Raw genomic sequence first — 26,250 nt, forward strand, 5'->3', positions numbered from 1 at the left:
TATTGCTGCATTTGAGTTTTAATTTAATTTACTTGATATATTACCATTTACTTCTGATTAAGCTTTTGAAAAACCATTCAGATAGAGATGATTCTTTTTTTTAATCTCAGAAATTATATTTTATGTCAAAGAACTTCTTGTTACCTCAGGAGGATGATAGTGGTCGTGTATGATTACAAGTATCATTAAAATTCTTGGGACGAAATATTATTGCAATTTACATTTTTTATGTAATGTATTCCTGTGATGGCAAAGCTATTAGCAATTTTTCAGCATCATTACTGCAGTCTTCAATGTCACATGATCCTTCAGAAATCATTCTAACATGATAATTTACTCTTTAGTAAAAATTTCTTATTATTATCATGTGCTGCTTAATATTGTTAAAACACTCAACAGACCACAGACAGTAGAATGAAAAGCAAACAGACAGCACTGAACATTATTCTCGTTTTGCCAAGACAGCACTGGAGAGAATGACGCTTGTTCTGTAGGAAGTGTCATCATGGCTCATGTCAGGGTTGGTGATACACATTAAAAACCTCTTACATGCTCGATGTCTCATAGATTTGGCCGATTACAGCGTGACAGGGTGGAGCTCGGTTGAGATACAAAAGCAGATCATGCAGACACATTGATTACGTTCACTGCAAATGACAGATGAAGCTCCCAGGTGGCTTTTCAAATGCAAGTTTAAAGCAGTGCTGCTTATCAGCCACACGTGTTTTCTGGACAGAAGGGGAGCAGAATGTGAATAATGTTTGAGCAGTATCATATATCGGTAGGTTTGGGGTGGAGGTATTTATATGCCAAACGTTCAATTTAATATTATAAATTATATAATATCCCAGGCAGAGTGCTCACATAATGCTGGTATTCATTCAGTGAATAGAGTGATGCAAACAGTACGTGACTGCAAAAGAGAAGACAATGACCAGGACTCCTTAATGTGATTTACTGAAAACAGCATGGAAAACTGTTCCTGGTACTGAAGTGGATCATTTGGGAATGCTGCCGAGCTTTTTAATGAACTCCATATGGACTCAATTTCCTGTTACATGGATAGGGAAAAGATGCCATCAGTCTAATTTGTTCCAATTAAAACAAACAGCCAGAGCAAAAACAATTACGTTTTAACAACGCCGATATCTTAATAATAACTACATCTTTTCTTTTTTATACATGAATACAACTTTTGGCTAGTTCATGATTATCTATCAAAACTTAATGTTCAATCTCCGAGTTTGGCGATGCACTAAAATTATATTTACATTGCTTTTTCTTTGATTAGTGTGTGCGAGTGTAATAATGCAGTTTTACCACAAGAGGACAGTGTTGTCATGTCTAGATGGTATATTAAAAGAAGAAAAGGCCATCTTTAGTCCTGACTGTTTCTACAGTCTCAAGGTCTAGACTATAGACTGTGCTTTTGTGTTATCTTCCGATTTCTTGATCTGGAAGCCTATCACTTGAGGACGGCTTGATAATGTTAGATTTATATGATCTTCTGACCTTTGTCTTATTCTGTGATGTTGTGTAACTTTATAATGTGCAGACAGACAGCATGTAATTTAAATAAGGGCACTTGGACAAGTTATGTAACATTATTTGTTACCATGCATACATACAGTACAAACAAACATAGGCCTATATACGTAAATAAAGAAATAAATGGATTTGTTTATGGATTTGAATAAAATAGAATAGGTTAATTATTCATACATTTTACTGTTTTTAATCTGTAATTTAGTAATTATGATAATGGTGTTAATGTACATCATGATAATTGATAAGAATTAATAATTTCTGTTAAATAATCGATATTATTATTAATTATATTGATTGTAGTAGTGGTGGTAGTAGTAGTAGTATATAAACTTACACTACTGGCCGAAAGTTTGGAATCAAGATTTTTTTAATGTTTTGAAAGAAGTCTCTTCTGCGTACCAAGGCTTAATCTGTTTGATTAAAATACATTTAAACAATAATATTGTAAAACAGTATTACAACTTAAAAGAGCGGTTTTGTATTTTCAAATATTTTAAGAATATAATATGTTCCTGTGATGGCTTTCAGAGCTGAATTACTCCAGACTTCAGTGTCACATGATCCTTCAGAAATAATTTTAATATGCTGATTTGATGCTCATACATATCTTATTATCAATGTTGAAAACAGGCTTCTCAATGTTTTTTTTTTCTTCTTTTTTTTTTAGAAAGTTCTTAAGAAAACTTAATTCTTATATATAGCAAGGATTCATTAACTTAATATTTGAACTAGGCCTATCTGTTCATCAGAATCTTGAAAAATTAAGTGTCACAATTTCTACCAAAATAATAATAAAATAAAATAGTATGTTGGACAGGACCCCCTTATTAGGGTTTACTGCAGTGGCGTAGCCAGGGGAGGGGCCATGGGGGCACTGGCCCCTCCTGAAAACTGATTGGCCCCCCAGTGTGCCCCCACCCTTCTACTTGTCTGTCACTCACAAATTAAAATCATAATCTTTCAGTTTAGTAAATAACTCATGATTGCGTCGCGCTTCTCAACGAGGACCAAGAATTAGCGAGCTGCTGTTTTCCAACGAAAAAAAGCACACGATAAGTTGATCTATTTTATATAGCTTATGTTTTTCGATTAGCGAGTTGTTGCAGTGCAAGAAGTGTTTGGTACTAACGTTAACGTCTTTCAGTGTTAGACCAGGTTCGATGACGATGTTATCTCCTAGAGCAGACCAAGATGCTTATCATTATATTTACTATGCTCCACTGATGCTGAATGTAAAAGGGGTTTACTGCGTTACGATTTACTTATTTTTCGGCCGAACGCGCCGATATAGGCAACAACGCAATTTAAAGCAATGGTTTAAAAAAGTATAATTGCAATTCTAATAAAGTCATTATTGAATCATGCGACTTTTTTCACTTAAGTGAGGTGACGAAACAAATCGTATGATGTTTATCTAACGCTCCACACTTGAGACTTTTTTTTACAGTCTATGGGTGAGACACATGCAAAAACATCGTTTTTTTTACTGGTCATTTTTGAGATTTGGGGCTGTTTGTCTTCAATAACATGTCTTCTTTCAGACTTGTGGTGAAAAAAAGTCCAAAATACACATATAGCTCCGCGATTGTTGTCTGCACCCTGGAAAGCTCTCTCTCTAAAACTAATTGTATGTAATTTCTATAACTTGATGTTTACTTGCTATACAATATATTGTAGTTTTCTTGAATTTTGTGTCAAAGTAAGTCTCAAATTTGGCGTGTACTGTGTTTTCACAGAAGTTATTGATAAAACGTCATTTGATGACACCCAGAAACATTCTCAAATAAAAAAATCATACATAAATATTTAATGCATGATAAATAACTAATACTAAAATAACACTGGACTAATTAAGCTATTCTAAACTGTTTCTATCCACATATTTTACATGTTAAACCAAAGCTACCTTTTTGAACAAGTAGCTATCTAACAAAGTATGGATATATGATATTTTTAAATCAATATGCTCAAGATTAATTAGCCTTGACATAAGTAGATTTTGTTTATACATCCATTTAAATTTACTGCAACTGCTGCTATGCAAATTGAATGGGATGTGGATAATAAACAAAAACAATTTATTATATTAAATTTATATTATATTGATTCATTAATTGTGTATTTATTTCTATGAATTATTAATGTTATTCTGCATTTATATAAATAAGGCTATTATATATACACTCCTGAACAAAATCTTAAGACCATGGGATGCATCGCAAGTTTTACACATTTTGCACTAGTGGATCATAACCGGGTTGTAAGTGCTGCTTCAAAATGCCAAAAGAAAAAACAGGATCAAGAGACAAAAAATAGAGAGTAGGCAATTTATTGAAAACTGCATTTAAAGTCAAACAGGCTGTTCATCAGCTGATCAAAAATTTAAGACCATTGCCCAAAAATAAACTCACAACAAAACTAAAAGTGTCAAAAAAGGACTCAGTAGTGAGTAGCCCCACCGTTCTTGTTGATCACTTCAAACACTCGTTTCGGCATGCTTGATGCGACTGTTTCCAGGAGGGTGGTGGGAACGTTGGTCCATGTGGTGAAGATGGCTTCACGAAGGGCATCCACGGTCTGGAACTGACGTCCGTTTTTGTAAACTTCCCTTGCCATCCATCCCCAAATGTTCTCAATGGGATTTAGATCAGGGGAACACGCAGGATGGTCCAAAAGAGCAACGTTATTCTCCTGGAAGAAGTCCTTTGTCAGGCGGGCGTTGTGAATTGCAGCATTGTCCTGTTGAAAGACCCAGTCATTACCACACAGACGGGGCCCCTCGGTCAAGAGGGATGCCCGCTGCAACAGATCCACATAGCCAGTCGCCGTTTGACGCCCCTGCACAACCTGAAGCTCCATTTTCCCATTGAAGGAAAAAGCACCCCAGATCATGATGGATCCTCCTCCACTGTGCCGCGTAGAAAACATCTCAGGTGGGATCTCCTTGTCATGCCAGTAACGTTGGAAACCATCAGGACCATCCAGGTTAAATTTTTTCTCGTCAGAGAATAAAACTTTCTTCCACCTTTCAATGTCCCATGTTTGGTGCTCCCTTGCAAATTCCAAACGGGCAAGTTTGTGTCGTGGGAGGAGACGTGGCCTTTGAAGACGTTTTTTGTTCTTGAAGCCCTTCTCTAGCAGATGACGTCTTATGGTTATTGGGCTGCAGTCAGCATCAGTAAGGGCCTTAATTTGGGTCGAGGATCGACCTGTGTCTTCACGGACAACCCGTCGGATCCTGCGGCTCAGTGCAGGTGAAATCTTTTTGGGTCTACCACTTGATTTTTGTGCCATAACTCTCAGGATTTTTTAAGAAATGTAAAATGACTGTCTTACTGCGTCCAACCTCGGCAGCGATGGCGCGTTGTGTGAGACCTTGCTTGTGCAGCTCAACAATCCTGCCACATTCAAAAAGAGAAAGCCTTTTTGCCTTTGCCATCAGGAGATCTTGACAGTATGACTGCTTGAAAAACAATGACATGAAAGCCATATTTTTGTGCAGATTTGACCTTTTTATGGCTATGGTCTTAAACTTTTGATCAGCTGATGAACAGCCTGTTTGACCTTAAATGCAGTTTTCAATAAATTGCCTACTCTCTATTTTTTATCTCTTGCTCCTGTTTCTTCTTTTGGCATTTTGAAGCAGCACTTACAACCCGGTTATGATCCACTAGTGCGAAATGTGTAAAATTTGCAAGCATCCCCTGGTCTTAAGATTTTGTTCAGGAGTGTATATTATATAAGGCTATTATAAATAAATTCTATTATTATTATTATTTGTGAGTTGTACACTATTCATACATTGGATTCTTTTATTTATTAGTTTTTCTTTCACTTTTGTAAAGTGAAAAGTTAATACAAATTGTATTTGATTGTTTTGATTTAGAGCAGTGAATAACTGCTATTAAAATATAATAGGGTATCACTGTTTATTACTGATTTTAAAGGTTACTGAACTCTTGAAATTATTTGGATATACAGTTCAAACAACACAAGATTGGCCCCTCTGTATTAATCGTGGCCCCTCTTGTGCCCCCCAGTTGAAAAAATCCTAGAATCGCCCCTGGTTTACTGTGATAGAAGGATTTCATATGGACAGTGAGGCATTGAAACCGTACTGCTGACTGTCTTCACATGTAAAATAAAAATGTTCATTTTCATTGTATTTGCCACATTTTATTTAATATAATAATACAAGTTTCTTGAGCACCAAATCATATAATAGCATTTTAGAATGATTTCTGGAGGAACATGTGAAACTGAAGACTGTCTGCTGAATATTCAGCTTTGCATCACAGTAATAAATTACATGTTAAAATATATTACAAAAGTAAACATTTAAAATGTGAATAATATTTGACAATATTTCTGATTTGTATTTTATTTTAAATTTAGCATATGTAGCCTTGGTCAGCGTAAGAAACTTTTTTTTCCAAAAAATATTTTTGACCAGTAGTGTGTATTTGTCCACACTGAAGTCAACATCGGTTCACGAGCTTGGCTTACGCATGCGCACATCAAGTCACTGGTGTGCCGACAGAGCGCTAGTGCGCATGCGTGTACTGCAAACGCAAGTTTCAAGCTTTGTTTGGCAAATGCTGACGACCAAAACAGTATACGACTCTGAACCTGAGGCTGTTTCTGACAGTTCTCACATTTAGTACACTTTTGTACGCCTGGTGACATACTTTTGAACAAAGTTTTAACATAATAGGATCAAGATGACAGTGACTTTGTTTTTATTAACACGTAGGTTGCGATGCCGATCATGACCGAAGTGTCAGATTGTTTGGGTGCACAGCAGCGGAGGGGAAGCGATAGACGGGTCCTGTTCTTTGCGTACACACGGATCCCCCACACCCTGACCTCACACCTGTAGATTTACTGGGCAGATTTAAAGTCTGTACGCGATGGAAAGCGTTGGAAAATTCGAGATCAACAGGAAGGACTTGATAGGACACGGCGCCTTTGCTGTGGTGTTCAAAGGAAGAAATAAACAGGTAACGCTAAGATGTTCACTTCAGATTGCTGATGCCAGTTAAGATGCGGCTTTTTATGTGTGGAAAATTTCTCTTTACTATTGTCATAACGTAAACCGATGTCTTTATTCACAGAAACATGATTTTGAAGTGGCGGTGAAATGCATAAACAAGAAAAACCTCGCCAAATCCCAGTCGCTCCTGGGAAAAGAAATCAGGATATTAAAGGTGAGCTTCGTAGTTACACTTTGTATACACACAGTTTTGTTTGTTATACTTTAACTTAATGTATTTGTTTAGCTTTTAAATATCCGCAGATATAGTAAACATTGCGGAACTCGACTTGTTGCTATCTGAAAGGCATCTAGTGTGGAGCAAACAACGTTTACGCTAGCTATTTATATAAACAGTTTAACTTAAAGGGTTTAGTGAATATCACTAGCTCCACAGAGAAGCAGGTGCTTCTCTGACTTCTGCTCGCTTATAAAGTGAATGTGTGTTTTCTCCAGGAGCTGAAACATGAGAACATTGTCAGTTTACTGGACTTTCAGGTATGTACCTACTAATTGTTTCTATGACTCGGGCAAATTTAGTTGTCGAGGTGTATTTATAAGCCAGTTGTGTTATTTCAGGTGGTCTCTGTTCTGTTGAAACATACAGCTTTTTCAATGTTACTAAAGATATTTATAACTCGAATATTGCATGGCCCAGTGTTGATATTATGGCTACATTTCTCTTCGTCTGATTGGTTAAACGTTAAGCCCCGCCCCTGACGCCACGCCCTATGTGCAATATATCAGTAGGTTTAGCCATAGTGAATAGATGTGGGCTTTATATGACTCACCATGAGTGTTGATTTCATGTTGCATTCTCTTGCATCAGAAACCGTCAAATCATTATCTACATTTCAAGCTAGACTCCATGAGAAGCACAGAAAATGAATCATCTTAAATATCTCTTGTGGCTAAAGTACTGTAAGTAAACAGACAAGAAACAATGGCAGGCATAGCAGGTGTCTATACGTCTGTTGAAGTATACACCTGACACCTGTGCATGCATTAGCCAGCACCTGCCAGCCCAGCACACCCGTTAAACTGCCTGTCTCTATCATTTGCATACAGAACAGACGTTGTCTGATGTAGGATACCCTTATCAATGTATTTTAGTGAATAGAGGACAGGACTCCAGGCAGTCAGGCTGATCTGATGACAGACAGGTGGTTGTCTCAGGTGTGGAGAGATTAAGAAACACAACACATTGATTGTGTTACACCTTCCATCCTGCGGTGTTGTGCTCTTGAGCGAGTATGACAGGTTTAGATTGTGTGTACTGTTAAAATACCAGAAGACAAAATAAAAGAACAAATGTATATATATATATATATATATATATATATATATATATATATATATATATATATATATATATATATATATATATATATACACAGTGGGGATCGAAAGTTTGGGCACCCCTTGCAGAATCTGTGAAAATATGAGTAATTTTCAAAAAATAAGAGAGATCATACTAAATGCATGTTATATTTTATTTAGTACTGTCCTGAGTAAGATATTGTACATAACATATTTTAACATTTATTCCACAAGACAAAAAAAAATGCTGAAATTATTAAAATAACCCCACTCAAAAGTTTGGGAACCCTTGGTTCTTAGTACTGTGTTCTGTTACCTGATGATCCTCGACTGTCTTCTGTTTTGTGATGGTTGTGCACGAGTCCCTTGTTTGTTCTGAACAGTTAAACTGAGCAGCGTTCTTCAGAAAAATCTTTAAGGTCCTGCAGATTCTTCAGTTTTCCAGCATCTTTACATATTTGAACCCTTTCCAGCAGTGACTGTATGATTTTGAGATGCATCTTTTCAGACTGAGGACATTTGAGGGACTCAAACACAACTATTAAAAAGATTCAAACATTCACTGATGCTCCAGAAGGAAACAAGATGCATTAAGAGCTGTGCTGAGCTGAGCTGTTTAAATAGTTGTGTCCCTCAAATGTCCTCAGTGTGATAAGGTGTATCTCAAAATCATAAAGTCACTGCTGGAAAGGGTTCAAATATGCAAAGAATCTGGTAAACTGAAGAATCTGCAGGACCTTAAAGATTTTTCTGAAGAACGCTGCTCAGTTTAACTGTTCAGAACAAACAAGGGACTCATGCACAACCATCACAAAACAGAAAGACAGCCGAGGATCATCAGGTAGCAGAACACAGTACTAAGAACCAAGGGTTCCCAAACTTTTGAGTGGGGTTATTTTAATAATTTCAGCATTTTTTTTGTCTGGTGGAATAAATGTAAAAATATTTTATGTACAATATCTTACTCAGGACAGTACTAAATAAAATATAACATGCATTTAGTATGATCTCTCTTATTTTTTGAAAATTACTCATATTTTCACAGATTCTGCAAGGGGTGCCCAAACTTTCGATCCCCACTGTATATATATATATATTATTCTATACTTATTTAATTACAACAAATGTCTTATATGTAATATATTATTGTATTTTATTAATTAATACATTTTAATAACCATTTAAATATATAAATTAAAGGGGAAAATTTTGAAATAAAACACAACATAATATTTACCTCTATGCCACTGACCGACAAAAGGAGAGTGTGTACAAGTTAATGTTTTGTTAAATGATTGAAATATTAACTTAAGATTTCAGGGGGTGCTTTAAATATATCACAAGTCAAAGGGGTTCAGCTGACACAAAAGTTTGGAAATCTTGGATATAAATTAAGGTACAATGGCATCTAGTCCCAGATTGCTCTTTTAAATTGTAACTTTTCACTGAATTGCAGTTGAATGAACCACCCTGTGTAGTAAATCAAACTTCTCACCACAATATCCTCATAGAATGACTTGACAGTGGATGCACACTAATAATTCATGCTGACTCCATCATGCTTCACACACCATTAGAACTGGCACAGGTGCATTTGATGCTATTCAAGCCTGCAATTATAGGACCAGCCCCTTTAACTGGCTCCAGTATCAGTCTAATTTACATCTGGCCAGCACTTACAGGATTTGTCTTGAGTTTGTCCACCATCCAGCTGTACACACCGTGCTGTCAGGTGGTTCCACTGCTTGGCGGCTGTCTGCTGAGCAGCTGATGGACCTGACAGCACAGTGTGCACAGGTGGATGGCGGCTGGCTTGCACGAAAGCTGAATAATAGCACAGGAAATAACACTTGTGCATAGTCAGTGAAACCCAACTCTCATCCCCCATATCACACTTGTGGAAACCTTTAACTTTGTTTGTTAAGCTTTGTTGTTTTAGTATTTGTTGTTTCAAAACTCCTTTGTATTGTGTGCTAATGGATCATAATGTTTTGACAGTCGTCTCCAGGGCCTGGTAAATATGTCTGCTCCGTAGCCCTGGGCAGGGCTTTACTTAGTTTACTTTGAATTACTGCTGATGGCCTGGTTTCATTTCTCACCGTTTCAATACACACACACACACACACACACACATACAGGGGAAGCTTAGCTTAAAGCCTTTATCCATAATAATTGTGTAACACTTATAAAATTAGTTGTTACACAACTCTGAAGTCATAAGGAGGTTGTTATCGTTTATGAAACAATGTTTTTTTCCTTGTGTAACATGCTATTTAAACAGACATGCTCACTAAAGCACTCTGCTCCCAGCAGACGGTCACGCCGGCCGGCTGCTGATCTGTTGTCAGTCAGCTGTGGGTAATAACACCTCCTGCTTCTGTCCTGACTTTGGCAACACGCAGGGCCTGAATGGACATCGGCCAAATGGGACTTTTGTTGCACAACAAGTGGGCCATGTAAATGCCTCATTCAAACCGGTCACCATGGCTCTTGGCCTGTGTGTGGACATATTGATTTGCTCCATTAAACTTCTCAGGAGCAGAATTTCCACAATAAAATACACGGACATGAAGGGGTAACAAACCATCTAGAATCCACCTCAGGCTTGATTATGCAGGTTACAGAGTCAAAGGCCATTTTTTTATTTGGTTTCTCCTAGTCACTATTGCACTATAAGAGCCTCTCAGTAGTCTTGATCTGGTCAGTTAAGAGCATTTTGTGCACTGATTAGCATAAAAGCATAGTATCTTCAGTAGGCTGAGATAGAAATGTCTTTCAAACATGCTTGGTATACAGACAGGGGTTTGGAATATAGTCAAATATATTACTATTATTAAATGAACAGTAGGACATCCACCGGATTCATCAATAATAATAATGATAAGAAGAATTATTATTAATTGTTGTAATTATTATAATATTTTCTATGAATGTAAATATAGTTATTTGTAATTGGTTTTGAATAAGTGTAATATTCATTTTAATAACCAATATAAATTATAAAATATAATAATAATATAATAATAATTATTATTATTTGGTAATGTTTTTCTTGTTATTACTTAATACTCATTTTACATTTATTTTAAATTTGTAACCGTTATTGTAATTCATTTTCATAATTATTATTATTATTGTATTGTTTGGAACTTACAAATGAAAGACGGCAGCAAATTAATTAAGCAGTTTCATTTTTAGATTCAACAGAATCATGTGAAACCAACACTGAACCAAAAAATAAATAAAAATTGTGTCAACCTCCTGTGCATGACATTTTCGGGCCCTACCTACCCATTAAAGTTTTCACAAATTAGAAAAAATTAAACATGCATGCATAAATCAAGCGCAGAGTGAGATATTTCTGTACCTGAAGGAGTGCATACAATCTAACCTGTCATGAAAAGCAGACACACATAGTGATTTGTGTTGCTTGTGAGCTGAGGCTATAATAACAGACTGTTCATAGAAAGCTTAGGTAAGTGAAGGCTTTGTATGATGAGTCAGTGTGAGTCAGTGACATCTGTTGTGAGTCCAGCCCGAGGTCTGTCCTCATCTAGACAATGAAGAGTTTGTGCCATGGCTGTCATATGGCATGTTGCTGGGTGTTGCATTAATATAATCAATTGTCACGTGTCTCTATCTGCAGGAGATATCGGGATGTGTCTATCTTGTCATGGAGGTGAGTCAAGACGGCGAGCTGCACCTCTCACACACCCACTGTAAACCTTAAAGGGGGGGTGAAATGCTATTTCATGCATACTGAGTCTTTTACACTGTTAAAGAGTTGGATTCCCATGCTAAACATGGACAAAGTTTCAAAAATTAAGTTGTACGTTTGAAGGAGTATTTTTGTTCCAAAAAAACCTCTTCCGGTTTGTCACAAGTTTCGGAAAGTTTTTTTCGAGTATGGCTCTGTGTGACGTTAGATGGAGCGGAATTTCCTTATATGGGTCATAAGTGCGCGCTCTTCTGCCGGAAGAGCGCGCGCTCCCATATAGCAGAGCACTGAGAGGCTGAGCACAGCCTGATCAGAATGAGAGCGTCGCGAAAAGTCACAAAAGAAGTGTGTTTTTGGTTGCCAGGGCAAGACAACCCTGCACAGATTACCAAAAGAGAAACAGCATTAAGGGACCAGTGGATGGAGTTTATTTTTACAGAGCATCAACGGAGTTGTGCAAGTGTTTTTGTTTGTTCCCTGCATTTCGGATTGCACATCGTTTATTTCTTAAGGATAATGCAGTCCCAACGGAAAAGGGTCACGATTGTGTGTTGGAACCACATGCGGTGAGTATAACTGCTTCAAATATCTCTGTGTTGTTAACTTAGCTATCAGCGCGTAAGCACATCAAGTAAACAACATGCGATGTTGTCATCAAACTGCACTTTCCACATGTACAGCTTAAAAAAAAAAAAAGACGACATAAAGTGGAACTTAGCCATTTTCCAAAACCGCTAAGCAAATATATACAGTTTCAGTACATACCACATAGCATACCGCCTTTGCTGATGCTGCTCTTGTTAAATTTCAGCCTCTGGATCTGTGTCACAGCTTCCAAACGCTCTCAACTCAAAAGCCTACTGGCGCTCGTGATTCTTTAGCTCCGCCCACACGTCACGCCTCTAGGCGCTCGTGTTTTTCCGGGAAAAATCGGTACAGACTATCTTTCTCTTATAAATATAATAAAAATAAAGACTTTTTGGAGTTATGAAGGATGCAGTACTACTCTATATGTACTCAAGATTAACAGGATATTGAGTGAAAACGAGCATTTCACCCCCCTTTTAAAAATAGACTTGTGAAGTAGAGAAAAAAAATCAGAGGTCAAATTTCACCTCCACTTGCAGGACGTTCTTTATGCTAAGCTTGATTCAAACCTCTCTGTTAATATTGTCAGCATAACGCCATTTGAAGCCCTTGTGCTATTGTGATTGCTCTTTCTTTTAAAGAGAGTTTGTTTTGTGTTGACTGTACACTTACAGTGTTTGTCTGTCTCCTCTTACAGTACTGCAATGGAGGAGACCTGGCCGAATATTTACACTGTAAGTACACTAGCCTCATTTCAACCTGTCATCTGTACTTCACCATTAACTGTGCCACCGATTGCTACTAGTTGTTACAAATGAGGAAATTGTTATAACAGATCAGTAAATGGATAATTGTACAAGTGAGGCGTCTAATTTTTCCATGTTGTTATACCTGCTTGGTCTATTTCTGTAGCTGGTCAGAGTAGACATAGTTTAGGGCGGATTGTATTGTAGAACCTTCGGAGCAGCACCACAACAAAGATTTGAACCTGTCCTGTCTGCAGCTGTTGGCAAATTTAGATGCATCAAGAATACTAGACAATAAAAGTAATATTTTTATTTCATGGGTGATATTGAAACTGTGTATTGTTTCATCGACATCATGAAAATGTAAATGCAAAAACCTAAAGCCAGCTACTCAAAGCAAAGTGAAAGTAAATTTAGGCATCACAACGTTGTAATGTACATGTTTACCTTTAATTTAAGCTTTACTTAAATTAACAAAAATATTCTGATAGTTTTAATGAATTTTAATAACCATGCTTGATAAATTGTCCTTCTGTGTCCTTTTTCGAATAACATTTTTGCATTGATTATTAATCAACATCTTGCTGATTTACAAAAGGATGATGCATCTTAAAGTTATATAATAAAGACTGATTGTTGACAGAATTTTAGACCAATGTCAGTTTCTCGAAGGTTGAAGCCTTGAACTTTCTTTGGTTTTGGACTCGCTCTTGAAACTGCAGAGACTTTTTCAGCAAACAAACAACTTGCCTGATCGTTCCAGAGAAAGGTAATTCAGGACCTCTGAGAATAGCTTATTTCACACATGTGCTGCCACAAATAGAGCCCCTTTGGAAGTGGTCTCATCCGCGCACAGCACACACACACTTCTACAGGGTTATAAACACATCTTCATCTAACCATGAAGATTCCAGAGTGGCTACATTTACCGTGTTTACGTTGGCCGCTCTTATTTTAAGCCGTCAGACTTTGTAGCGTTGTTAGGTCCCATGCCAGCCTCATCAGGGGTCATGTTTGCCTTCACCCGCTCACCTCTTGCCACAGACACACTGGCACAGAACCAAGATCCCCTGCTGAAACTCAAGCCCCAGCCTGACCTCATCCACCTGTCAGTCTGTTATCTGCCCTGTCCTGCAGTGGAAAAACATGGGGGCTAAAAATAAGACTTCATGAAACAAGCTTGTTTTGAGGGAAAGGAAAGCAGTGACCTGGGGGGGTTGGGGGGATGGTTGTTGTGTTTGGAGGTGGATGCAAGCCAGACTTTTTGTTTGTGCTGGATGCCAACTCTTTGTAAACAGTGATGTAATATCCCACAATTTTAATCAGAATAATCCTATTCTGAAATTTAATCAGTTATTGCTCCTAACTCTTTCTCCATAGCTAAAGGCTCTCTGAGCGAGGACACGATCCGTGTGTTGCTGCAGCAGTTAGCGGGAGCCATGAGTGTTTTAAGGAGTAAAGGCATCGTCCATCGTGACCTGAAGCCCCAAAACATTCTCCTTTCATACAACACTGGGCGCAAGTCTAACCCCAACAACATCTGCATCAAACTGGGTGAGTGTGCTGGGTCAGAGTACACCTTCTACTGAAGGAAACGCAAAGACTGGTTTGAATCGGTTTGTACTGATTATGAGGCTATGCCATCGAGTTATCAGCTTTGGCAGTGCTTGGTTGTGGTGTTTTTGTTCTTGTGTTATGACTGCAGGTCTGTTTGCTCTTGTGTGTGACAGTGTCACTACATAGCTGTGTAAAGTCAAACAGCTGAAAGACACTCTTTAACTACGGAAACAAGTGCTCAAATTTAGTGTTTAGAACCATACATTGAGTTTTGATTCTCTCTCCCTCTCTCTCTCCAGCTGATTTTGGCTTTGCACGGTATCTGCAGGGAAACACAATGGCTGCTACACTCTGTGGCTCTCCTATGTACATGGTGAGTGCTTGACTTTGTGTTTTATTTTGTCCAGATTCTCAGGAAAATTGGGCTGCATGACTTGGGGAAAGAAAAATCGAATTGCAATTTCAATTTAAAATGTGATAAGTATTAATAAAAGTAAGTAATTTTATTATTTTATTAAGGTATTAAGATTATATTATTATTACTTAATTAAATTATTAAGCAAAATAATAAATATGAATATTAATGAATAGTATTTAAACTTTTCCCTGAAAGAGATGGTATTTAAGAAAAATAATAGTTTTATTTTACAGTCCAGCTGTATAATATTTATGGTCTTAATTTAGTTACTTTCAGTCAAACATCTTGAAGCTTCTCTTTGGTTTGCAACACTATGGGAAGATGTTAGCATGTATTGCATTCCCAAATGCATTGAACCGAGCTGCTCTGAGACACTGAAAACACCAGATCATGAGCTGCATGTGTGTAAAAGAACGTATTTTCACTCTAAAATACATGGCCTTTATGGATTTCAGAATCCTGCAGCCCTACAGGAAATTTACAGTATATGTCACAATAAAGTGCTGCTTTTATTTATCAAAATAAAATAACCAAATATTAGATATTCAGACTGACTCTGTGTGACTTTCTGGTCTTGTTTATTTTTATAGGCTCCTGAGGTTATCATGTCACAGAGTTATGATGCCAAAGCTGACCTGTGGAGTGTAGGGACCATCATCTACCAGTGCTTGACTGGCAAAGCTCCATTTCAGGTACGTAACACAAACACACACACTGGCAACAACAGACTTGAGAGAGAAAGCATCTTTTCACCTGATATACACACTCACCTCGCTCCTTCATTTGTGCTTTAAGTTCTCCACTATATATTCTTGGACTTCCTCTTTAAACACTGTGGATCAATTTAATAGAAAAGTTCATTAAAAATAATAATCCTTTCATCATTTACTCATCATCATGTCTCTGGAACAGATCAGAATTTAAGTTGATATTCGCTGAAAATTCTTCCTGAATAAGTATTAATAAGCATCGAATTATTTATTATTTTTTTTTACTACAAATGTTGAACGGTAGCATATTGTTAGAAATGCAAGTAGTGCCACCGAATGTTAGTTTCTACTGCGTCAGTCCTGATCGCTCTGGATTGCTTGAATTGCGAAAGTGCAGTTGGCTGGCACCACTTAGCTATTTATGCCCTGTAGAGTGTGAAACATGATTGTGACATCTTACTGATAACAAAACCACATGCCTCTGCAACTACACACACCCGCTGGTTTACTAACAAACACTCTCCCCCATACATACACACATGCCCATTCACATGAGCGGCGTCCCTGTAGTTTCACTACCAGAACAGGTAGTTCTTCTTTTTTCTTTATGATTATCATATTGCAAAATATGCATGTGTGTGTAGTTTGCTGCTGCAATACTTCCACTGAATATTGCCACAGGCTGGTCATTAGTTTGTTATTAAAATTCAAAACACAATTCTGAAATGGTGACGTGCATGCCATTAAGTATTGGATTCTTCAGCTAAGCTTTTAGCCAGGTGCTGCTGTTGTTAGCAGGGCTGATTTGTGGGTAAAGTTGACCAAGTTAACAGCTTCCAGAATCAAAAACGGCTAACATGTGAACCCTGTTTGATCACACGGTCACAACCACATCTATTTATGGGCTTGTATTTTTAGCTTTTAGGAGTTGGTAATTTATTAAGAATTCTTGACAGTCCTGTAACGCAATGTCAGTCTGTGAATGGGTCAAGATGGGTCGCTGAGTTCATTTAGATCACTGTTGTCTCTACCCTAACCAGTGTGTTTATCTCCTCCTGCATGGAAATACTGCTTTAAGTGCTTGTTCCTGCAGCCATTAGAAAGCCTTTATGATTTGTAGAAACAGACAAAAGCTCAAGCTTAAGATTTAATCTCAGACCTGGAAAAAGTGTGTTTACATCCCAAACAGCCGGAGTTTACAAAGATGAATGCAGTTATACCATGTGATGAACTGCTCAGTTCTCACCACAGACTATAACTCAGCATTGTCCATAAAAATTGTGCAGATGATCAAAAAGTTACAATCCTGTCAATAAAATTCTTCTATGTAAAATCATTTCCAGGCGAATACTCCTCAGGAACTGCGGCAGTTCTATGAAAGAAACCGGAGCCTGAGTCCCAGGTAAGTGACCCTGAGGACTGTATGTTAGTCATCAGTCAACATGATCCAGTTTAGTTTGGCCACAACAGGCGCAAAGGTCCCTGGTGTCATAAATCTGACAACTTCAGCTTACCTTTCAAAACCTGTCTGGGGTTGGGGAGATTTGTTTTCAAGAGAATAATACGTTTGTTCGGGAATAACGAAACTGATCGAAAGTGACAGGAAAGACACTTTTCTGATGTTACAGAAGATTTCGGTTTCAGATAAATGATATAGTTTTCTTTTCATGATCTTTCTGTTCATATACGGAGATGTATCTGCGTCAAATCAAGCATATCGTAATGATATTGAGGTCCGGAGAAATGGCTTCTGAAAATTCAGCTATTCAGCTGTATTTAAAAGTCATTTAAAATTCAGAATATTACTATTTTTACCATGTATTTTAATCAAATAAATGCTGTGCTGTTGAGCATAATTATAAATCAACCCCAAACGTTTAAACAGTAGTGTACCATAGCTCGTAGTTGTATGTTTTGTTGATAAAACCCCCACAGGATGCTTCTTTTCTATCATTGTTTTTCCACATTTCATTCCTTTCCATCATTCGTGGTGAAGTTTTATTTATATATGTACACTGTTGCAATTTTGTAAGGCATGAGTATGACTTTTCTTTTAGTTTTTTTACTTTGTTAGCTCAAAGAGCTCTTGCACGACTGTATAAACGTGACCATGTGATTGCTTTTCCCAGGATTCCACGAGAAACCTCCAGTCACCTCAGGCACCTTCTACTTGGGTTGCTGCAGAGGAACCATAGGGAGCGCATGGACTTCGGTCAGTGGACAGACGTGCACAATCACACACTTGACTTTACAACTCTCATTAGCAAATCATAAACTCAGGCATTGTATCTCAAGGAATTGATCATAATAAAGGGATCATGGTCTATTCTAGATGAATTTTTCCACCATCCTTTCCTGGAGGCTAGTACATCTATGAAGAAATGTAAGTAAGATTGTGATGTACATCACTTTGTTTATCCAAATCTGCTGTAGTTTTGGTTGCAGCAAGATTTCAGTTTGTTCATTATATTCTTAGCCTCTCCAGTGCCCATGCCCACCTATCCCAGCTCTGCCTCTGGGAGCTCCAGCAGCGGTTCCTCAACCTCTCGCCTCACTCCTACTCAGGTACCACAATAACAGCACATGATGCATGATTTTTAGGATCTCTTTGGGGTGTTCTGTGATATTCATGCTCCATATATAGTGAATACAGTAGCATATAACTACACTACCATTCAAAAGTTTAAGGTCAGTTTTTAGAAATTCATACTTTTATTCTGCAAGGATGCATTTAAGTGATCTAAAGTGACACTAAAGATATTTATAATGTTATAGAAGATTTCTATTTCAAAGAAATGCTGTTCTTTTGAACTTTCTATTCATTAAAGAGTCCTTTTGAACAGTAATGTATATGACATTTTTTCGTGACAGTCTGAAACTGAAGCTCCGAGGCTCCTCCCTCAAACGAACCCCACACCATCTCCAGGTTCCCTGCTCAAAGACTCCTCTTCCTCAGACTCTGATGACTTTGTAATGGTGCCTGCTCAGTTCACCAGTAAGATGAGCTTTCGCACGCTTTGACCTATTTTTTGTAACAGGCAAAACTGCTTATTTGCACAAATACTAAATCTCAATCTGATAACTCTTGCAGGTGAACTAGTCGGTGCTGGAGGGCAGGACAGTCTGATGCGCAGCGGGTAAGTGGGTTAACATTTTTTCCATGCCTTTAAGTGTTAAAGTGACAGGGCTCACACACATAGCATATACAGTCACATGTGGCATGCTCCTCATCTGTAGCCTGTATATTCATATAACACACATGCACAGAAGAATTATGTTTCTGCACTTCATATAACGGTTTGCATGCTTGCCAACATGTCACTTGTCATGAATATTCATTTTAAGGGTGTCAGTTGACCTTTTGGTCTGCTGACCATTTGTATGGTTCTGTGAAAAGGGCTGTTTACGCACACTTGTGCAAAGAAAGGGGGAAGACCTTACAGTCTATTTGACAGCAATCACTTACCTTACCACAATAAGTTTACAAATACATTCTTGCAGGGTTTTTTAACCTGCGTGTCTGTCAACTTATGCATTTGTGACCTAGTTATGCATTTGTGACCTAGTTTTAAACTACCGTTCAAAAGTTTCAGTTTTTTTTTTTAGGGAGTCTCTTATGAACATTAAGATTGTAATGATTAAAATACTGTAAAACAGTAATAGTGTGAAAAATAAAATAGGTTTTTATACTTTTTTTTTTTTTTTTTTTTTTACAAAACATTTAATTTACTCTTGTGTTTTAGACATGTATGAACAATTATTTTGCATATCCATCTGAATCAAAATTTTAATTACAAATAGCTGCATAATCATTGTATTGTTTACTAAAATTGCTATTTAAATTGTTTAAAAGGTTAATTAAATAAAGAGATATTTTCCAATTAAATTTAAAAAGCTAAAAGTATCATTTAATTTAATCTTAAAAAAAAAACATTTTAGATACAAAACTTCTATTTAACAAACTAAATTCAAACTTAATTTATTCAGTTTTTTTTTTTTTTAAGTTTTAATTGAAGTACTAAAACTGAATTAAAAATTACTTAATTTACCTCTGTGATGGCTAAATGAGCATCAGAGACTTCTTACAAACCCAGATTTTGAAACAGTGTTGTAATTATACAGCTGAATGGTTGAAACATAACTGTGTACATGTCTTTGTATTATTTCTAGAAGCTTACTGATGGGAGTGGGTCAGACGCCAACATCCTCCCCATCTGTCAGAGCCTCCCCAAGCCCTTCCAGGTACTGTGTGTGTTTTAGTATGGAGATTAGCATTTAATACTGCAGAGACTGTAAAAACATAATACACTCTCTCTTAATGCGAGAAGCTCACATTAACAATAGGCTTTGTTTGCATGTGTGAAGTGAGAGACAGCTGTCTGAGTTAACGTGACCGGAGAAAGCGGGAATTCTAGAGATGAAAGTAATTCACAGACCACCAGGGAACAAATGGTTTAAATGTATGTTTGTGGCAATCACTCCTCTCTCACTCTTTCTTTCTAGGCCTCTGGAGTCCTGTGGCAGTAGTTACGCTCAGTCCGTGCCTGTTCCTGTGCCGACACAAAAACACAACTACCAGAGGATGGAGCAGAATCTAGTGTCAGTGTCTGACAGGTTGAGATTATTTATATTTCACTCTCTCTGACATAATTTACATACATATATGCATTAATGCATTTGTTTTTCCCTAATGCATTCTCATATTTCTCTAATTTCAGGACAGCAGAATCAGGAGGATCCAGACCATATCTTCCCTCCCCACAGGGTAAATAAAGCAGCTCTCTTGCAGACCTGTGTGTTGATTTGCATACTTCACTAATTGAGGAAGAGACTCTAACTGTAGTTTTAGTAGGAAGCTACAAATAACAGACATCTTATGCAAATCCGTCTGAATCAAGAAAAACACATTTTTGAAAACACATTAACACAGTTATGGAGATCAGATCAGTGTTGTTTATGTTTACATACAATATAATTATTAAATTAAAAATGGTTGTCTCGCCAGCAAACTGATAAAAAATTACAAACTTCTAAATCTAAAACTCAAAAAAAATAAATAAATGATTACGGCTATATATAAATGTTATATGAATAATAAATATTTACTAAAATTAAAATGATATTAAAAATATACAAAAAAAGCTCAGGGTTTTATTCAAAATATCTGTAAATACATATTAACCATACTAAGATAATAAAGGTATAAATTCATTGTACAAAGGTGAGGAGCTGTGTGTTTTTGTAGATCATATAGAAGATACTGATGTGTTGTCTGTTCCTTTTTCAGTGGGAAATGTTCCTGAAAGACACAATCAGCCTGAACCTGTTGGCAGCAGGACAGGGTTGCATACTGCAGGTAAAATACCATTTCACTGCATATCAATTGTTTTTTTTTAAAGATTTCTTATTCTAATTTTCCAATTGTCTCTCAGATGTGTATAAACAGCCAGGTCAGGTCTCACCTCTCTTTAACATCACAGCCATGGACAAAAAACAAACCCACAGACTCCGGGGTCATCGGCACAATCCAGAATCAGCTGTGCACAGAGTGAGTAACTATAACATAACATAACATAACATAACATAACATAACATAACATATAAAAACAGCTCCATCTCCATAGTCATTAGATTTAACACAGCGCTATATATAAAATATGATTGCATTTAAAACGCATTCATCTGATCATTTGGCCAGTTATTTAGGTATGAAATTGTTATAATTTTTTTTAAGGAAATTTATACTTTTTTTCCAGTGAAGATGCATTATATTGATCAGAAGAGACCGTAAATGTATTTCTAATATTACACAAAAAAAAATAATAAAAGAAATATATATATATATATATATATATATATATATATATATATATAATAAAAATATATATATATATATAATAAAAAAAATATTATATATATATATATTATATATTTTATATATAAATTCTGTGCTTTTTGACCTTTTATTTATTTAAAGGATCCTGAAAAAAAAAGTATCACGGCTTCCACAAAAATATTAAGCAGCACAACTGTTTTCAACATTGATAATAGTATTAAGAACAGTTTATTGAGCAGCAAAGAAGCATATTAGAATGATTTCTGAAGGATCCTGTGACACTGAAGACTGGAGTAATGATGCTGAAAATTCAGTTTCATGTGACTACATTTCATTTCAGTGGGATTTGGGTCGGCGAGCCATCTCTGGTCAAACCCCAAGTACAGCGTTGGTTCAGAGAGGCCTGGTCACTCGCAACAAGACCATGTCTGACCTGAATGATCTGGCACAGTACCCGGCTACAAGGCCCCGCGTGCCACTTCTCAGGCCAGCGGAAAGAAGGGACACCGTCAAAAGGTATCAAATCAACTTGGCTTTCGTTGAGGGTGAAGAAAGCTTATGATGCAGTAATGATGATAATTAATATTTTATGGTCAGCGCTGGAATCACTGCTGTTATATGATTGCTGTTAGATGAGTTTGTTCCCTAGAGCTGTGTTTATGGGTCATCTGTGTTGTTGTAGGTCAGTAAGTACCGGCCGTCTCTCAGATAAGCTGCTGAAGGCTGTGTTTGGACATCAGTTTGACAGGGGCAGCTGTGAGAGCTTAAATTCAGACAAACTCATGGACACAACAGGTAGAGCTCTTGGGGATTTTTTTATCTTATCCAGTAATCTCAAATTACTAGAACATTTATTAATATGTTGTGGAAATTCATTGATATGTTTTGTTCATATCTGCAGTTAGTCATAGATAATGTTTAAAAAATTCCATGCTGTTTGAAATGGCATTGAGTCCTGATCTCTCTCTCTCTCTCTAGCACCCCCTGGTGTCGGTGATGGCACAGAACCAGGCTCAGGCAGTCCTCCTGGGGTTGTGTTCACGCTGGGCTCTCCTGGACACACACCTCCTAACGCCACTCGACCTAGACGCTTCTCAGGTGACACTTCCATGATTTTTCTTCATGAGATTGAAACACATGTATTATATTTGCATGTTATTGTATATGTTGTACTCACAATGTTTCTTCAATTCACCACATCTGCTGTTGAAGTGGGCACTCCCAGCCCAACAAGCCCTGGCTGGACCTACGGTCATTTGCACGATGCTTACAGCTCACCTGATAGTCTGCGATATGGTTACACCGATGCCATGGCAACAAACCTATGTGAGGGTGTGGCTTTTGTGCCACCTGAACTGCCAGAGGAGACGCTCATGGAGGTAAAATAATTAGGCTATACATTATGTATGAAGGATACGGTCTTTTAGACTGTCAGCCAGATAGTTATCATATTTAAAAAAAAAAAGGATGACCAAGATGGTCTTGGATCATTCTGAAGGGGTTTTGTAACATTAGAAATGGATTACTAACATTTCTTAAACATTTTTAATCTGTTTTCATGCATTATTGCTGAATAAAAGTACTAATTAATAATAAAAAACAACAACTTCTGACCCCAAACTTTGGAAGTTGTAGCGTATGTGACCATAGAGTTTCATTATTGACCAATCGGAACGGAGTAAACTATTTTATTGTCGTTATTGTGGCACCTGGTATTATGTGTTTTATTGAAAGTTAAATTCAGAATGTGATGTCTACCTGTTCTTCACCACAGGAGGTGCATACTGACTTGCTGAGCCAACTGCGCTTTATTTTAGCCTTTGCCCACTGCATCACAGAGGTTGCTGGCACAAAGGGCAGTGGGATTGACAGGAATATGACACTTGATGCTTCATTCTTAGAGCAGAGCCTGGTGGCCGACCAGATCAGCCTGCTGAGCCGTGAGTGGAGGTGAGATACGACTCAGTCACATATGTAAACACACACACACACACACACAGATTTTATGTGTGAAGTCTGTGGCATGTATTCTATACACTGTGAGTGATGTACACATGTGTATGTAGCTCTGCAGAGCAGCTGGTCCTCTATATGAAGTGTGCTGAACTGCTGTCCTCTGCGCTTCACACAGCGATGGCTGGAATCAAAGAAGGCAAACTCTACCCATCCGGATCTGTCAAACAAGGTACATCATAGAAAGTTAGAAAACTAGAAACAGCCTTTATATAAAATAGAAATTGTAAGTGTTGCACTTGATCAATCTTTGCATGCAAAAAATTGCATCTACTATAATGAAGACATTCATTTTTTGTCCTTGCAGTAGTACGTAGGCTGAACGAGATGTATAAGAAGAGTGTGAACTCCTGCCGTTCTCTCACTGAGAAACTCCAGCTCTTCTTCAGCAGCAAACAAAGACTCATGGACCGCATTAACAGCATTACTGCCGAGAGACTCATCTACACACACACCATTCAGATGGTATGAACATAAACGCATTGTGTTTCTTATAATATGAGGAGAAACATATGAGTATCGTATCACTAATACAGAATATGAATTGCATTACTTTCTTATGTGATTAGATACAGACAGCAGCGCTGGACGAGATGTTTCGTCAGGGAGAAACATCTGTAGAGCGATACCATAAAGCCTTACTGCTGATGGAGGGTCTGTCCTTAATTATTACAGAGACCGCAGATCTAAACAGTGTCAACAAATGTAAGCATGATACGCATAGACTACCGTTCAAAAGTTTGGGGAAAGAAATTAATCCATGCATTAATGTGATCAATAAAGACATTTATGATACGACAAAAGATTTCTATTTCAAGGATGGATTGATGGACAGGAACAATTTTTAAAATCTATTCAAATATAAAACAGTCATTTAAATTTTTACAAATATGAATGACTAATCTCTGAGTTTGTCTGTCTGTAGGTAAACAGTGTATTGAGCGGCGGCTCTCCTCCCTCCAGCCCCAAGGATGTGTGTGATGAACCCTCGTTGATTTTGCTCGGCATCAAACCCACAACGTCTACATCTCATTTCATCCCAGCTGCCATTTGAAATTCTGTAAGAGGAAGAACTCACACTCACCCACTCATTAAAAATGTGATACTTGGCTTCCAAAGCCAAAAAAAAGATGAGAAAAGACTTTTTATAATAGACAGAGATGAAATCTCTATTGATATATGCATATATAAACAAAAGCAACATTTGCAGACTTAAACATCTATTTTGTTCACTATAAAAGAATATTGAGTGAATCAAGACGGCATCATTGTTTGAATAGATGTCATGTTTAAATGTTTTGACCTCTGAATCTACACTAATGCATGATGGCACTTCCTCAGAGATGAATTTAATCTTAGCACTACAATGTTAAAGCCAGTGTTGGAGTCTGAATGAGTAACAGCTCGAATGCTTTTCATTTTGTCGTACTAAAACATGACTGTAGCATTAGTCTCCTGAAGTTACATGGAATGGTTCTGTTTTTGATGGACTTATTCTGCATGTTTTTGCATGATTCTGAGGAAATTATAGTTATCTGCTGTATCTTTAGGGAATTCATAATAATGATAATTAAACATCTGTGGACACCGAACCGTTGCTAAAATAGCAGCCGGTGGTGGATGTGTAGTATTCAGTGTTACATCTGTAAGGCTTAAATGTGGCAATTGACCAAAATTGTGGCAAACCTTTGTAGACCTACTGATAAAGACTGTCATATGTTGTCATATGAGGTTGGAAAAGAATACTTGAGATTTGTATTATATTGACAATCATACTGTTATTCATGTGTGTGTGTGTGTGTGTGATACAGCGAAGCACTTTATAAACTCTTTTGCCTTCTGGATGCCTGAAAAGAACCACCTGCAGAGACAAGCCTAATGGCTCATTTCGGGTTAATTAACACCTGAAAGTCAAATGAAATGCAATACAAAGACAGTCAAATGCAAAGACAGTCAGTATCTTGTGTGTAGCATTTTATATTTATCTGTTTTAGCTGTCCTTCTGAAAGTGGTGTTTTAGGTTTCAGTTTGCTTGCTGGGATGACTAGGTCTTTAGTTTTTGTAGTGATTTGATAGTGCCTTAAATGACCTAGCTTGTTTAATCTCACCGGACGCTCAGAGACTTACAATCTGTTATACTTCCAGCATTTCATGTCATATTCATTTCTTGCACTATTTTTGCATTTTCCAACAGGGATAACTCTAAAGGTGTTTTTAACTTGAATGATAAAAAGTTTCATATCAAGGTTTTTTAATGCAATTAGTCAGAATTTTGTAGAATGGTTGTGATGAATGTGCACTCTGTTAAATTGAGGACAATGAACTATTTTGTATATGTTGTTACAGTATTTGTGTTATCTGGTGTTTTTGTCTTTTTATTTCCATTCACAAAGCCTAAATGTAAAATATGTTCAGAATGCATGTGGTATGGTTGTGTGTACTTGAATAAATTTCATTTTTATATTTACTTTGTGTATGTTGAGTAATTTCAAAATATGCTATGAAAATTCTGGTCTATAAACAGTAGCTGGAATTGTGGGCCTAGAATTAACTAAAAAAAAAATCCCTGTAACAATAGTGGAAACGTTAAAAGATTTTACTTTGCCAAGATTTTAAGGCATTAAATATGTGTGTTAGGGCTACTTCATATGGATTAATTACACATAATTTCGCATAATTAATAAATTCTCATACTCAATCATGCAAACTAGTAACTCGTTCTGTAGCGCTGCAAGAAAACCCATAGACAGTAAAAAAAAAAAAA

General features: G+C 37.1%; 1 protein-coding gene across 2 annotated transcripts; it reads left to right on the forward strand.

The window, feature by feature from the left end:
* The first annotated feature begins 6,012 nt into the window (after positions 1–6,012).
* On the forward strand, positions 6,013–25,953 carry LOC127963855 (serine/threonine-protein kinase ULK1). Of its 2 annotated transcripts, none has more exons than XM_052563935.1 (28): positions 6,013–6,548; positions 6,663–6,755; positions 7,037–7,078; positions 11,547–11,579; positions 12,904–12,940; positions 14,333–14,506; positions 14,809–14,882; positions 15,518–15,619; positions 16,981–17,039; positions 17,767–17,849; positions 17,970–18,020; positions 18,114–18,202; positions 18,509–18,632; positions 18,729–18,774; positions 19,808–19,879; positions 20,141–20,251; positions 20,356–20,402; positions 20,925–20,993; positions 21,118–21,185; positions 21,814–21,989; positions 22,156–22,268; positions 22,452–22,571; positions 22,686–22,852; positions 23,248–23,423; positions 23,540–23,658; positions 23,794–23,951; positions 24,056–24,191; positions 24,412–25,953. In XM_052563935.1, the coding sequence occupies exons 1-28, from the start codon at positions 6,459–6,461 to the stop codon at positions 24,465–24,467; spliced, it is 2,685 nt and encodes an 894-aa protein (XP_052419895.1). In that variant the 5' UTR covers positions 6,013–6,458; the 3' UTR covers positions 24,468–25,953. The 2 variants fall into 2 exon arrangements, with proteins under 2 accessions (XP_052419895.1, XP_052419894.1); XM_052563934.1 differs by having other exon boundaries at positions 6,047–6,548; positions 21,070–21,185.
* Positions 25,954–26,250: the final 297 nt, after the last annotated feature.

The sequence above is a fragment of the Carassius gibelio genome, chromosome B8, assembly GCF_023724105.1.
Source record: "Carassius gibelio isolate Cgi1373 ecotype wild population from Czech Republic chromosome B8, carGib1.2-hapl.c, whole genome shotgun sequence".
NCBI lineage: Eukaryota > Metazoa > Chordata > Actinopteri > Cypriniformes > Cyprinidae > Carassius > Carassius gibelio.